The following is a 17,010-nucleotide window of genomic DNA, read 5'->3' on the forward strand; positions in this document are numbered from 1 at the left end:
AAGTAAATATTTTTTATGCTGAAAAATATTATGTTGCAGTATATAAATACAAATGTGCTGGTATATACATTCATATGTAAATATATTTATGTACATCAGTTTTCATATGTGTAAGCACAATTTTTTTCTTATAATATATACTGAATACTTAATAGCACTCAAGCTTATCGCGCATTTTGTTGTTTGCCGTTAAACATCACTCACAAACTCGAGATTACCACATGCTTTAAAATCAAACTCGAGTTCAATGATCAAATCGGTGTTTTGCTTAAACACTACTGATAAAACCCGAGTTTATGACATACCAAATTGTATTTTAAGTACGCTTCAAAATGTCTTTAGAAGCAGGCAGGGAGGCAGTAGATGTGCTGGCTGCCGCAAAGCGGCTGCATATGTGTACCTATACTGGGTTCCAGGCCACAAGGGCATTCCGAGAAACGAAATAGCTAATAAGATTGCTAAAAGTGCCATCCGGCTAGCTATCGTACCAGTGAAAGAAATACGCAAGTCGCTAAAAACGATATACAGTGAAATTTCCAAAAGGGCTGACAGACGGATTATGTCCTGCAGGATCGCCAACAAGAAGGATCGCCGAAGGTAAAATTTTTGCTCACACGGTCTCTAGAGTATCAAAATTGGATACCAGGTTTCTTTTAAACTTCGCATAAAGTGATGACATTCTGTATGCCACTTACTTCAATAATACTTCAGCTCGTATCAAACTGAACTTTCATCTGACATTACAAAGGACCTGTAGCTCTATGTATGGCGCGACAGCCAGCCAGCATAACCTAACTTAATTAAGTACCGGAGCAATAACTTTGTTAAAAAGTTAATGAGTACTTGGTCATGAATATAAGGAAGCATTTGTAAATTAACCATTTGAAGAAACCAATATATTTAGGAATATTATAAGCTTTAAAATCAGAAAACTAGCTTTTAAAGCCGGTAACGCACGTCAGTTTTTAACGTCGCCTTGTAAAACCTTGTCGTTGGGCGAAGATAATCATTATTTAGAAAGTTTAAATTTGAATATTCTTCTATAGACTACAATCATCCTGTTCATAGTTTTTTATTCAAAACCTAGACTAAGAGTACAATTTTTTTCTCAAGTACCTTCCGTAATGGTAAGGAACGTAGTGTCTTGTCTAAAAAAAGTAAAAAAAAACACTCTTAATAATCAGAGCTAGTGCTACACATTTTTTGTTACTCCCATTTTCTAACATGAAGTAAGATACTATATACTAAATGACTGAGGATTTATGAAAATCCGAAAAGGAAAAATGTTTTGCGTAATTGTGGATATTGCTGTTGAAGGGCAAGCTTACTGAAGGAGAACATTTTCTTATCCCTTGATTACTTAGTTTCACCATAATTTTCATGCATATTTTTGATCAGTATGGATTTTTGGCTCGTGCTTAAGTAGGATAAACACAACAAGTAATCCATGATAGGCACTAAAAGTGGCAAGTTAAGAAAGTACATATTTTTCAGTATTCATAAAATTTTTTCAAGTTTCAAAAATATTAAACAAAGAAAAATGGAAACATGGACTATCAACAGACTCGTAAAATATCTTGATACCAATTTTTTAATAACACGTTTCACTTTGGTTTATATTATTTATTATTGCAATGCGTCACAGTTTTATTTCTCTATTTTGGCTGCCTAATTCTATCAACTTTTTGTACATAATTCAATTCATATTCTGCTTAACAATAAAATTAAATTATCATATATGTATGCATATGCATATATACGGGCTAAAAATAACATCCATCACATATTTATGCCCATATAAAAATAATATTTCTCATACTCACTTGTGCGGCAGGGTGAGACTTCATTGAAATGCGTAAAATTCCTGGATGTAAAGCACGTACCGACTGGGTCATAACGCAGTGACTTATTCGGTGTCATTGTATGGAAGACGTAGCGTGGAGCACAGGCCTTAAATAAAACAAAAAATGTGAAAAGAACCAGCAGTTAAAAAATATGCAAGAGAATATAAAATTACATGTGAAAAAATTAATGCGCGAGTTAAATTTAATTTCCATACATAAATAAACACTGATGCAATTCAAATAAATAACGGTGAAAATACTAGAAAAAAGTGGGAAACTTCACTTTAGCCGATACAGCAACCCCGACACCAACATCTAACTTATACAACGCGCTGCTTGTCCGCTTAGAAATGCAATTTTTTAACTATTTTTTAGAGATTCCCACTAAAACGTCACTATTTGTTTATGTGCATATTGGGTGAATGCAATTACTTTTACAAATTTATACAATACGCGCCGAAGTACTTATACCAAAAAGAGTTGAAATGCACAAATGCTTGGCTTACGCGGCGTACGCATCTGCGCCTTATATGGGCCACAGGCGAAAAAATGGGCGAAAATAAAAGTAATATGCTGCAGCATATTTGCACAAAAGGCCCGAGGCAAAGCTTAAGCACTTATGCGTGCACACATGCGCACACTTAAGCATACAAACGTACATATATACAAGGCGATGTGCCCAGTGGCGGGGGATTGCCTATGCGCCTCATCTGTTGTAACGCGCATACTCGAGTGGAGCAGGGTTTTCGGCCACACGGTCGCGGCACACACGTGAGAAGCGTTTGCGCTTTTATTGTTTGCCCACTACTACTTTGCGCCGGTTCGGCGTGCTCGCTGGGGCTGCCGGTGAGTTTGTCTCCTGACTATTGCCTTGGCGGCTGGCGGTTGAGTGGTGTCTATCCGCTGCATTTCACCGCCGGCTTTGTGCTGGTTTGTAGCTGAATTTTAAGCACTTCATGCCTGAAAATATTTGGCAAAGCATATACTATATGCATATATTCCATGCTATGCTATCCGTTGCAGTTGTCCGTCTGAAATTTTGTTGCTTTACTTTTTTTCTTTTTGCTGCTCCTGTTGTTTGTTAGACGCTAAAGTGTTGGTGGACATCGCCGTCGTGTTGCGCGCACACGTTGAATGCATTAAAGCGCGAACAGAATTTTTTATTTGCAAAAAAATAACAAAAGAAAAACAACAATAACTGAAATAGAACAGTCCATTCAGTCCATTGAAAAGACTTTGATCGGTAGACAAAAGCGTTGATGGGCATTGAACGGTGGGTTAGTGACGGAGAATTTGCGAACAAAAGGTAAGATCGACTGTAATGGTTTTGGCGAAGTTGATCAAGTTTTATGTGGTAGTAAGGGCTTGTCAATCGGAGTGAATTTTTTTCTGAAACTGAAATGGAGTACTAAGCATAGAAGTAATGAAACCACTACAAAATATAATCAAATTTTACATACTTCTGCTGCTTCCAACCTAATTTGAACCACAGACTATATATAGAATATATTGTTACATAATTATTCCTTAGAAGTTCCAATGTGAAAACATTCGTTTTGCTTTCACACTTTAGGTGTAATCATTAAGTTTGTTCCTCAAAATATTCACAAATAAAACATACACATACTTGTATAGTAAACAGTTATAAAAGTATTAAAATAAAACTCTAGACAGTTTTTAAACTTATTAGTATACAATGAAACATTAACTTTTTGTTACCGAAATTAATAAAAAAAATCTTATTGGAAAACAAGGTTGTATTTTTTTATCTCATATTCTGTAAATGTATATTTATCTCACAGTAACTTTTTCTATTTATCTATAACTCTTTCCCTCTTTTTCTCTTTTTACTTATATATAAATTTCTCCCTCTTCTTCTCTCAATATCTATATCTCTGCCTTTTTATATATATTTAGACTTATCTATCTTTTATTTCCTTTTAGTCCTATATATATATTTTTTTTATTCACCGGAACCTTGAATTATTCTTAAGTAAAATATATAAATAAATATTATATATATATTTATTGGTTTTTAATGATTATTAATAAAAAATATCAAAAACTTGATAACGTAAATAATAAACTTTTAGTTTTTATTTTTCCGAAAATGTCATCAAAGTGAAACAAAATGTCTGTGAAGTATCTCTAAATTTATGTTTTGTGTTTACATCATTTTATACATTTTCTTATACTCTCTCACTATACCCCTCTCTTTACCTTTCTACCACTTGTCGTTCTCTAAATAAAATTTATGTATTTCTTTCTTTCTCTTTTAAAAATATATTTTTTCTTTTTATATATTATCAATAAAAATCACAAATTGATTCCCATAAATAAATATCTTAATTTTATGTTTCAGAAAAGTGTGATCAAAGTGAAGTGTGTTAAAGTGAACTAAAGTGTCCATGAAGTGCCTTCAAATTTGTGTCTGTGTTAAGGTGTGTACATCGCTTTATAAATATTTTCTTATATGGTCTCACTATATTGCTCTCTTTTTATCTCTCTACATCTTGTATTTTTCTATATTTATCTATATATCTCCCTCTATGTCTTTTCCGCTCACTTCAAATCGTATCAATATTGTTCCATTTCAACTTAACCTCAAAATATTCATACATAGAAATATATTTTAATTTTTTTTATTTAACAGTGAAGAAACCACAAATTCTTTGCTATAAATAAATTATTTTAATTTTTTATCTTCCAGAAATGTGTTGTCAAAGTGAAGTGTGTTAATGCAAATTAAGGGTTTGTGAATAATCTTTAAATTAGTGGGTGTCAGGGTGAGTACATAATTTTTAATAATTTCTTAAACTTTCTTTTTATCACCAAAATTGCTTGTTCATATAATTCCAACTATCTTAAAGGAACTTTCGTAATTTCTTCAAGTTATCCTAAAAGTATGCAACAATTGTACATTCTAAACAATAAAGTTTTAAGTTGTGCATATATTTATTATATGTAATTTAATACAATAATTTCTGCAAGCTGTTTACAAATAAAAACACTGTACTCTTGACCCTCAAATATCAGTATATATTTATGTTCATACACATATACCATACATATGTATGTATGTACTTATGCGCTTTTTATAGAAGATCGCCAAACTATGAGAATAAGTTGTTTGCAAGACACCACCACACACTCGCTAAGATCAAAAATGCATATGAAAATAAAAAACTTTACAACAAAAACGTTTTTAAGAGCACAAAAGATAGCTAAAGTTATTTGCGCTTGTGTCCTTTCGACATCTTTTTTATAACCAAGAAGCTTAAGTCATATTGACCATTTGTGGCATGAAAAGGTTAAGGCAGTAGGGCATAATTGTACACACATACAAGCACATACACTTACATATGTTGCTGCATAAATACCGCAAACTGTAGGCACCGTGAGTACTTAGATATATATTTTTATATATTTATGTCGCTTGGCAGCTAAGGCTATTGTCAGCATGCAAAAAAAAGTTTACAATGCTAAAGATGAAGACTTACGAGTCCATAACAATGTGGACAGCCGCGCAGCCGTAAAAGAACACGAGCATGGGCATAATATGTACCTTTTAAATGTGCGCATGCGCACAGAAAAGCACAACAGCGCAGGCGGCCATCAACTGCACAGTCCACAGTCCCCAGAAAAGGCAAGGCAAGGCAAGTCGAGTGGAAGATATATTGTACCGATTTGACCAATGGATTAAATATGATAAAGCAAAATACTGCGAAAGCAAATAAAACAATAAAATAATAACAGCAATAATAATAATAACAGTGGAGACAATCGCAATAAAAAATCAGCATAATTCGTTGGCGATGTCAGCGATTGTGCTGTTATAGTTGTGCGATCGTTTTTGATTTTATTTTGAATTATTTATTTATTTAGTTTATTACATTCTGTTTTATTGTGCTTCTTCGTCCTTTTTTCTTTTAATAAACGATATTAAGCACTACGAAACGTCAACAGTGAAAATCGTGATTTTTGACTATTCAATTGAACAATGGACAATATAGAGCGTATAGATAGAGCGAATAAATGCCCTTTGAGTTGTTATATCCACACGAATTTCTACGCTTGATTGAAGATGTGTCTTCAAGCTCGAGAGTGTAGTAATATGTGATGCTCTTAGGTGTTAAAAATGTTATTTTTAGAAAAGGTTTTGAATATTAAACGATATCATAAAATATGGTTATCATTAAAAAGAGATAATAGCATAAAATCGTAAAATCTTTACTTCATTTTGAATTAAAGTTTACCATAAAAGAACGTTTTAAATCCCATTAATTATTTTTATAGTTTTCTTTTACAACGCCGTTGGTCCCAAAATCCCTATTGCATTTAGGGGCTTGTGAAAAATGTAGATCGCTGTTAGAATTAATAGCAAAATTAGATCTATAAGAAGCTCCCAACTAAGATCTATTCCGGCCTTTCCTGTGGCCCAAAGCCTCTGTGCCATTGCTTCCTGCAGACGATTCAATTGTTGACATTAAAGAACCAAATTAAAGGCAAAACGGCTGGGCTAAAAAAAATTATGGCCTAAACTCTGCTTTCAAAAAAATATGTTCAGTTATATTGGTTATCACTTAGAGCAAAGGGAAATGTTCTGAAACCTTTGGGATGAAGAATCTATGTGGAGCATCTGATAAAGATTTCATAGTCTAATCGAAGTGATTGATAATTTTCGACCTAATTAAAAGTAGTTGGTCAATTCTCTTTCTAATTTTTTCGTATCAGGCTTAATATTTTTCAACTGTAAATAACAAAGATTTCAATATATATACATATATTATATATGTATAGTATTTCTACAGGAGTTTTAAAAAGTTCGAGAATAACACTGGTTACCAACTTAAGATTAAGCAATGTTGCGAATTTGGCTAAGAATCGTTAACTGAATAAATTGTAGTTCCAGCATATTTTTAGGCTTTAGAGCGACTGTTTTTTCTTAAAAAAAGTGTCAAAAGAACGCTTAACTCAGATCAATTTTTCTTCAATATAATATTTAACAACTGGGCGCACATCTTAAATTTATTCATGTAAAGCTAAAAAAAATTAGAATTATTTATTTTCAAAAATAATATTCTTCTACTATTTAAAGCAGTTTCTAAAGGCACTCCGTTCAAATCTTAAAATCATGACATACAAATTTCTAATTAACATTGTTTATGATGCATCACCTAACTATATAACTACAATACTTATTTACCTTCCACCATAGTCACAAAGACAGAAGTATATAAAAGTAGATTATGGTGCGCCTGACCCAAATAAGACATCCACATTGACTTTCAGGCTATGGAATTGCACTAGTGACCCTGCTGCAAAAATGTTGCAACTCAACGAAACTGACCTAGAGCCGTCAAATGACTAAATGAGCAAACATTATTAGGCGTTTCTGTGATGTAAGTGTGTTAAGGTCCTAATAACCACCATCTCATATATACATACATCTACCGTACATATATTGAAATTGACTGCCAACCTATAAACCTTAACGAAATTTAATCGATTGCGCGCTGTCAATAAAATTTTGAAGGCCACGCATCTCGGAACACACCTTTGACCATTTAAAGCCACCATTAATGGTTAAGTATCGGTGGCAATAAAAGCATGCAACGCGGTAGGTCATCATTACCTGACACATCTAGGTGCTTCCTCCGGCCACATAGCGTGAGGCGGAAGCATAAACACGCGTTGCAAGTTCTCGCCATACCGTTAGTGCGGAGGCGATCAACTCGGCAAACGGATAAAAAAAATGCCACTAAAATCAAAGTTAATTGGTGATTACACAGAGTACAAATAAAACCAAAAGATTCAATAGACAGGCACACACATACTGCCATCATTCAAAGCAGGTCAACTCACTACAAGGCGCCAATAAATTTTCGGCTCGCACATAAACTACTCCCTCGTTGATGACTGTACAATTAAAAAGCGTTTAAGCTTTCTTCCACACTGCGAATTGAGTTGAGGGCAAAAATGTTGCAAGTGTGAGTATGTGTATGTGTGTGTGAGTAGTTGAGAAATCAAGTAATCAAGAAATCAATGCGGCAGTTGGCACACCTTAATCTGACACGAGGCATCTACTAAACGTCAATTGTGTGCCTTAATTTGTGGCTTTTCCGACCGAGGCGGGCATTAAGATTACGCCAAGCCAAACAAAAAGCCCAACAACAGCAAAAGTAGAAAAAACTATAAAAACATTATAAGCTGTGTGGCATGTGGAAAATTGTACTGTAGATTTTGTAATGCAACTCAGGGAACCGCATTAAGAATATTGAAATCGAATATCTACACAGTGAGAAGTTTCAAGAAGGTGACTGTTGCAACTGTGGTAGGTGAACGTTGATTGGATAATCAGTAACTTGATGGGACAGTTGGAATATGGTACACAGAACATGTTTGTTGTTTTAGTTTCCGAATAACCGTTTCGGAAGATGTGAGAGATCAGTATATAGATGTAAACGAGTTGAGAAAGTTGAAGATCGTTAAATATAAAATATATCTATAAAGAAAATGAGAAAGGGGTATAGGCTGTAACATAGATAGATTTAGTGGTAGAAATAGATGCACAGATGGAAAAATAGGGAGATAGGCAGAGTAATAGATATGGAAATAAAGATGGATATGGAGGTGAAGATGGAGACGGAGACGGAGATGGAGATAGAAATAGTGATAGAGTTAGAGATAGAAACAGAAGAACTATAGAAATTTGAATAAAAGTATAATATATAAATAAGTATAGAATCAGAGACAGTGATGAAGATAGAGGAAAAATGGGAAATAGTATAAGGGTTAGATTAAGATGGTTATAGATATAGAAACAAAGACAGAGATATATATAGACATAGAAATAGAGGTCAAGAGAGAGATAGAAATAGAGATAGAGTTATAGTTAGAGATAGAGATAGAAGAACTTTAGAAATTTGAATGAAGGGTAGATGTAGAAATAAATATAAATATTGAATTAGAGACAGCGATGAAGATAGAGGACGAAATTGAATCAGAATTACAAAAGAATATTAACTTTTGTACAATTTATTTGGAAAGGATCTTAAAAATGTGCTGATTCGATTTTAGCATGTTCAGCCGTTTATATTTACGCAAACTAGTCCCTCAATTTTTTAAATAGCGATATGAAATTCTGTGCACTTCTCTTCAAGATACTGCTTATTTGTCGGAATCGTCAATAACGCACCACGCTACCATATAGCTGCCATACAAACAGATCGATCAAAATCCAGTCCTTGTAAGGAAACACTTTTTATTAGATAGGATATCTTCACAAAATTTGGAACATATTATTATAATTAAAGTTTTTTCTTGTTTTAATTAATTCTTTTAATTATTAGTATTTTTTTTATTGATTTGATTTGGTCTTCGTGTTCTTTTATTTAATTTGAATTTATATTTTCTATTTTCTTATTTTTGGTACAATTTCATAATTTCTCATATTTTTTTGACTATATTATATTTATTGCCCACTTTTGTATGTATGTTCTACTGATTTCTGCTGAATTTTCCGAAAGTCACTTTTAATTCCAACACTCGCCCACCCGCGAAGTTTACTAATACTATATGTAAACAAACATGAAAAGCAATCTATAGATATGTAAATACATAAGCAATACTAAGAAACATACAGACATATCATGTCGCCCGCCCGCGCTAATTGGCTTCCGCGGTCTACGCACGCTCGCTTACAACACAAAAACGAATATAAATACATAAAAATACTTTCATATATTGTATATGTATATCTGTTTATTAGCCGCCCACCCACTTGTTACAGGTTGATTGGCTTTGCGTCGCCCACTTGTGCCCCTACGTTGGCCAACTTCGTGCACAACGTGATTTTCGTGCTTCAGTTTCATAGATTTCGCTCAAGCTGTCATCAATGCAGACATAACAGTGTTTTCGGGGTTTATTGACAGCGTTGATAATGGCCAACATTTACGCCAGTCTTAAGAGATATATAGACATAGACTGAGGAACGGTAAATAACTGCATCAGCACACATGTCACACCGCGACCACAATTTGTCGAAACTAGTTCAGCAGTTTTTTGTCGAGCCGGTAGACTGCGGTCGGAGACACACATAAGCGTATATGAATTCGGCTTAGCTCGTTTATGGCATAAAAAAGTACGTTGGCATGACTAATCTTCGCCCATACACAAACACGCATACACACACACAGGCAGCGAAACTGTCAGCGCTTTTGTCTGCCCCAAAACGCTTACGCTGCTGCTCGTGTTAAGCAATGCTCCCGCGTTTTAGCCGCTTTGTTTTTGTATTGAAAATGAAAGTGCTCATTGCAGGTAAAGTAAACATTGCGGCGCTGTTAAATCTTCGACTTCGTCTTTATTTGTCAATGTCGTAAACCCAATTTTCGCTTGCGTACAAGGTTTTCATGAAGCGTCGAATGCGTATCACAAATAAATAAATAATTTACATATATGTTAAATTGTACAATGGCGCTTGCGCTCTAAATTACCCACAATTTGAATGCACTGAGCGGTACTTTCACGCTTCGCATTTTAATTTCACAAATAATACACTTTTGTAATCCACTAATTCACTTTTTACTACTTTCTTATATATATATCTATGTTTGGGTGCTTTCGATATCCACTACTTACCACAATCAAATCGTTGTCACGACTCGTAGATACCGTGGCGCCAAGCCACTGATAGGATTTTCGTTCGATAACGTCGCCGTAAGTGTTGCGATGATTACCTGCAAGATATGCAAATTTCCGTTAGAGATAAAATTTTAACATAGTTTCCTTAATTACAGTCCAGTTTCCACATTGAAAGCACAAGCGCAATTAAATTTTAAATGTTTGTAATTTGCATTGTGAGAGAAAATAATATATAATATATTTTAAGCAGTGTATATATTGCATGTTTTTATAGCCGTCTTCGTTTCACCACGATATTGCTCGCGAACTCTGATATCTGCTCTCTTGCCAAAAAACTGCTTGAGAAAGTAGCTTTAAAGTTATATAGTTTAATTCACTACAAGAGAGCAAGTGAATATGCATACGTATCCCACTAAAGTGGTACAACTGTTTCCTATTATCTCTAAATTTGATTATACTATTCTGTGACTTATGTCATTTGCTTGTTGGATCGCCACTCAAAAGGTTTGTAGAATCGAAGACAGCTCGTATAAATATTGTATATATAATATATTTATTTGTGTTAAAAAAGCTTTGTCTGTGGAGCATCTTCCTTTTAAATAATATATCAAATGAGAATTAAATGTGGATATAATCAAATCAATTGTACTTACAAACCAAAAATGTCCTTCATATTGAAGCTACCATGTTGGCTGGATACAATTAATTGATATATATATGAATATATGTATATTGGGGTAGTTCAAAACAAGGAATATTTTTTTTCGCTTCATACTCTAAAAGATTGGTTGATAGACATCGACACTGGTTTTCTATTTTTTTCTTATTATCAGATAGAAAAACTCATATCTTGCTTCCAACTACTTGAAAAAATATTCCGTTTTATAGATTTTGTAGAAAATTTAATGATTTACAAAATGATATTTCACGGTTTTTTCGTAAACTTAACCGTTTAAAAGATAGCGGTTGAAGTTTAACTATTTTAAAGCAAATTTGTTTTTTTCTTTTGAATTTTTTAAATTGCAAAGCAAAAAGTTGAGGAAGCGACATATGAATTTTTCTGTCTGATGATAAGAAAAAGATCGAAAAAAGTTGGTAGAAGGACTTTCCCTTTACAATTAAGAGCTCATACAATTAAGAGCTCATACAAGGAGAGCCAGAGAGGAGTAAAAAAGAATCCTTTTTCCACTTAAATATTTCGAACTTTGTACAAAAAAACGTGTTTTTATGGGGAGTTCTTCTTTATTACTTTAATATAACTAAGCCCTTAGCCGAAAGTCATCGTATTTTAGAGGAAGTTAATGGCTCTCGCTAAGCGAACATACCAAAATTATCCGGCCTTTTTTATTACGTTATGATCTGTATTTTTTTTCATTGCATTCAGTAATGTTTACATATCGTGGAAAATCAAACGCAAGAACAACGTTTACAATTCAATTTTATCATCAAAATAATTGTTCTCCAATTGCAATTGCGCCTTTGCCATTTTATGGTCCTAATATATATATGTCCATTATATATGTCCACCTGTGCTCGCTATTCGTCGGGTGCGAAGAAAATCCACACATTATTCATGAACAACCATTACATTCACCAAAATTGACAGTTTGTCCGTTGTTCTTTCGAAATGAAACTAGTGACACCGTTACTGTCTATGGAGAGCGGTATAGATCGATGATAACCAACTTTTTATGGCCGCAATTAGAAGATGTTGATCTTGGCAACATCTGGTTCCAACAAGACGTGGCTACGTACCACACAGCACGTGCAATAACCGAATTATTGCGAGAAAAGTTTAGAAATTTGATCATTTCAAGAAATAGTGCCATTGAATGGCCTCCAAGAAGTTGTGATTTAACACCATTAGACTACTGCATGACGCCAAGGTAATGCTTTGTAGTTGGTGGGATCAGAAGGACGCACCTTATAGCCTACATCCTGTCCGTTCTGACCTCCATTTGTTTCGGTCGATGAAGAGCGCACTTCATCAAGGTGGCAAGACTAGTAGTTTTAGATGCCTCATTTATTAATTTGTGGGAGCTATGGTGAAACCAAGTTTTTTGATAATCTCTGTAACAATTACTGAGTTAAGTCTTAAGTCAACTTAAGCGGTTTACCTTGGTTCTCTAACTCATACATGTAAAAGAAGAGCTTAATAAATCGATAAAAAAATTATAAATAAAAATTTTATGGCATTATATCACAACTCAGATGTATTTAGAAATAAAATATTATATGGTGCATACGAACACATAGTTTGCTAATAATTCAGTGCAAATGCATTTCAGGTGCAGTAGTGCATATAAATATCTACACAGTTTCACAAAAAGCCACAAGTTATCACTAGCAATATTACCTTTCAAGCGTATGAAGCATTTACTTAATCCTTCTATATGATTTGTAATCAATTATTATATATATAAGTGTGTGTAGACAGGAAGGAAGAGAAAAATGTATGAGCCGTCATTATGTTCAATGAAATCAGCGGAACACAAAAACAAAGAAAAAATACGCATGTAATAAAGTTATTTACGCTTCATTTAATGTTTTTGATTGTTTTTTAACACTTAAGAAATATGTCTGTGCGCAAGCGCTTGCGCATTTCCTTTCCGATTTAGTGACACTGCGAAACTTAAATTGATTAAACAAAAAAAAAAATAACAATTTTTTGCTGCAAAATAAAACAGTTGCAAGTGCAATTGTCATTGTCATCACAGCCGGGGCTGTGCGTCGCCACGCTTTGCATTATTTTTGCCTCGCGATCAACAATCCGCCAATTGACGCACAGACAATTTGCGATGCGTTGCACGTAGTTTGCGTCACCGCTGTCAACATGGTGTGCACACCTAGCGCTCAAATGCATCCCAAGTAGCACTATATCACAGCGCTTTATATTTGGGTGCTGGTAGCACTTATACCGGCCTGTCCGCCAATGACCGCTTGGCGGCGGCAATGCGACGCCCGATCAAATGACGTTAACGCAGGCGCTCGCCCATTCATCAAGCGAAGCGCTGCAACGCCCAACCTTGGCGTGTCGCTCGATCTTGTCTGTAACTCACGTTTATATGTGTATGTTTGCTATGTGGCAAATATTGATGTTGTTGCACATTTGCATAATATTTATAAGTTACGGTAAATATTTATTTTCGTATCTATGTAATTATGCATTAATTCTCGCTATATACACACAAGTGCTGACATTGGGCGGCCGCATATTGCATATTAAGCACTTAAGTGCAACAACAACAACAACCCAATTACTATATACTGTGCCGCTAATGCAGATGCAACTGAAAGTGAATTAGCGCACAACATTAAGTGGCGATGCAACAACAGCCGCTACTTAAGTCGAAAGCCACAAGTAATCGACGGACGCGCGGCAGACCGCCATAGCCGATGCGCACTCAAGAATTTCATTAACACTTCGTCAGCTCAGCAGTCAACTACTGGTGTAATATATATACTGTATATATGTGCGGTATCCAACGCGCTAGTTGTGAACATCTGTCCAGACGCTAACACATACATATATACATATCTACACCGCCATACACCAGCCTCGCACTCCACACTGCGCTTGCCGCGCGCTACGCATTGCATTGCACTTGAAGACAGTTCTCCTGCTAACTCGTCGTCTGGAAGCTGTACTGAGGCTGCAGAAAATGAACGTGCGCTCGTCGCCCGCGTGTAAGTTGTTTGCGCGCTGAGTGCGCCGCTGCGGGTAATAAACATGAATTTGCATTTTTATGGCGCTTTTAGTTGTACTTTGGCGAATTGACTTGCTGCCTCGCGCCGATTATACGCTGATTGCGGCACAAAGTTATAGTAATGAACCGCAAACTTTGCACAAAGCAACAACAAATACAAATAAAAATAGCCAATAATAAAAGAAAGCAGTGAAATAATAACAACTGCTAACCGTTCGCTTGTGAGTAGACGCGCTGCATAAAACTTTGCAATCCGCAGATGAATGCACTGCACGCCATTCGATGGCGATTAACGATGGGAACGAACATTGTAAATATGCGAGACATTTGCAAACAACTGCATCTACATTTGCATACACACGCTGCACAGTGGTGTGATGTCGCCATTTCTAGTGTTAAAATATAATTTATATCATTTTGGTAATATACATTATGCGGCTGGGAAATGTTGAATTTAAGAAGATTTGAAACTAATATTTTACTAGAATACATATTAAGATTTGGGGTATTGAAAAATAGCATTCTTACAATTGATAGCCAGGGAAGTGCTAACTAGATTTTTAACTCCTTAATATGTACTATACGGATTAAGATTTATGGCAGACAATTAGATTTGAATATTAACTGACCAAGACAGCCAACTGCGAGGGGGATATAATAGTTTCCCTAACCGGGAAGTTCCAACCAAGTAATGGATCTCACTTTAATGAAAGGGTAAAACGTTTAAAGAGAGAGAGAAAAGAGTTTGAGAATTGTAGGCTTTCTACATAAATAATATCGCCTCAAATAAGGTGACAAATCTGTATAATACTTTTAGCAAATACTCTTCATTAATATTAGAAGATGCTCGGCAACAGAAGGCACCAACACAGATATGCATAAATTAACCATATTTTTTTAATTTCACGACCACCTATCCGACTTGATTTCAACTTTTTATTAATAAGTGAAAGAAAAACATTTACGTACAAAAGAGTTAAAAAATTATAATTTTCAGTTCAAATCCCATACGCCAAGGCCTTAGAACCTTCATATTTGATATACCTATGTAACTGATTAACTAAACATTTTTGGATTAACAGTTGATAAACCTCATATTAAATTTTCTAGAAATATGAGCGAATATGCAGTTATGGTTTTAGTATTTGAAATCTTCAACATTATTCCCAAAACTCTCAAGACCTAGTTAAAATTATTTTCAACTTTAAGGCGCTTTCTTGTTGGACGATTTCTATCGTAAATCCTTCCCAACTCTCGTACATAATTCTTAGGTTTTCAACAGTCTGAAAAAATTGTACTCTGCGTTAGAGGAGTACTTTTTATAAAGTGTTGTGTCTCAAACTTAACTTACAAATCCCAAACTAATCTCTCAACAGTATCTCAGGTATCATATTAAGCCACTTCCCGTTAAATGGCCTCTTAGTGAACTCTCAAACTTACTGCTCGATAGTTTCCAACAAAATCTGCCCTTTCCAAATAAAATTATACTCTACTATAAAAGTAACTTTTTATAAGGAGATTTCTCATAAAATTCTTGTCATATCTCAAACTTAATTCTCAGGCATTATTAGGGTTTGTAAATTTTTTTTAAAAATTGGTAGTGATTATGTTTTAGATACCTTTGAATATTCTTTTATTTATGCAGGATTCATAAAATGAAATTTTCTCGATAATTCGACATAGAGTTGCCACTATACCTGACTTAGTTTTCCTTTTTCCTCAAATTGCTAATATAATTTCGCAAACTTAATAAATCGATAAACGTGTTTGAAAGTTTATACATTATTTCATTGAAAAAATTATTTTCTATTTTACTAAATCTCAAATCTCACGACACCAATGAGTGACTGTTGTTTTCGTGAATGCTTTGATAATGTGTTAGATGGAATAAAATGCGTGCTTACGCCCACAAATAATATACATTTTTTAGAAATCGTGTTTTGTATACATTTTCAATAATTCCGAAAGCAATACACTGTATAACACACATACACGCTCAATAACTGTCGCTTCCTCCGTCTGTTATGCCGTGATTTGCAATGCATCCAGACATCTTCCCAACGCGCACGTTCCACTGCAGCCAAAGCTTCCGTCTGTATATTTGCGCGTCTGTCTCCCATGTCCGTCCGCATGACTACAAAGTGTTGAAATTAAATTCTATTTTGCCTCTTCCGTTGGCATTGTGTCGGCAGTGGTGCGCCGATGCTTACAGCACTGCAACGCGCATCCCCAACGCCCATAATAAAATATGGCATGCATTGCGACGTGCCGCGGACGTGTATCGACAAGATGTTCTGCATAAATTTTCCACGCACTTTATGCGAAAACTATGCAAATGCGTGCACACGCTCCACTCAACGCGGCTAGTAACTTAAGCACTAGCATGCAATTTTTATTTTTACCAGTTTCTATTTATGTTTAGTTTTAGTTTTTGGTTTTGCACTTATTTTCGATCGCTCGTGGCGGCGGCCGCTTCACTGGTTAGTGGCGCACAGGCGGCAACAACCAACAATTGCCGCATTGCCACAAAGCGTATAATTTTATTTGCGCATCCGTTGTGCAATTTTGACGGCTGTTCGCGCGATGGCAGCAACCGCACTTCGGCCGCAGCCACAAGTTGTAGGTAACGCTGCGGTTAGTGGCGGTGAAAGAAGGCGGGCTACAGTGGCTGCATTTATAGGGGTGTAGCGCATGCAATAGTGGCGCAGGGGAAGAGGGCGATAAGTAGCTACTTCAGCAGACCGAAATCAAGTAGCAAACATTTGCAGCCATTTGTTATTGCGGCGCAGCCTGTCGGCGGCTGTTACTGTAACCGT

General features: G+C 35.2%; 1 protein-coding gene and 1 long non-coding RNA gene across 6 annotated transcripts in view; one reads left to right on the top strand and one right to left on the bottom strand.

The window, feature by feature from the left end:
* The window catches only part of LOC138857417 (uncharacterized), a 66,038-nt gene extending 61,412 nt beyond the window's left edge, over positions 1-4,626 (top strand). Inside the window, exons 3-4 of the long non-coding RNA XR_011396488.1 lie at positions 4,207-4,285; positions 4,555-4,626. This is a non-coding gene — a long non-coding RNA (uncharacterized lncRNA). The remainder of the gene's footprint in view (positions 1-4,206; positions 4,286-4,554) is intronic.
* The window catches only part of if (integrin subunit alpha inflated), a 76,192-nt gene that overhangs the window by 19,308 nt on the left and 39,874 nt on the right, over positions 1-17,010 (bottom strand). For all 5 annotated transcript variants that reach the window (XM_036366044.2, XM_014232579.3, XM_036366041.2 and 2 more), the window contains exons 4-5: positions 10,485-10,582; positions 1,824-1,950 (exon numbers count right to left, since the gene is read on the bottom strand). In XM_036366044.2, the coding sequence (XP_036221937.2) occupies positions 1,824-1,950; positions 10,485-10,582 (225 nt within the window). The remainder of the gene's footprint in view (positions 1-1,823; positions 1,951-10,484; positions 10,583-17,010) is intronic.

This window comes from Bactrocera oleae, chromosome 5, assembly GCF_042242935.1.
Source record: "Bactrocera oleae isolate idBacOlea1 chromosome 5, idBacOlea1, whole genome shotgun sequence".
Taxonomy (NCBI): domain Eukaryota; kingdom Metazoa; phylum Arthropoda; class Insecta; order Diptera; family Tephritidae; genus Bactrocera; species Bactrocera oleae.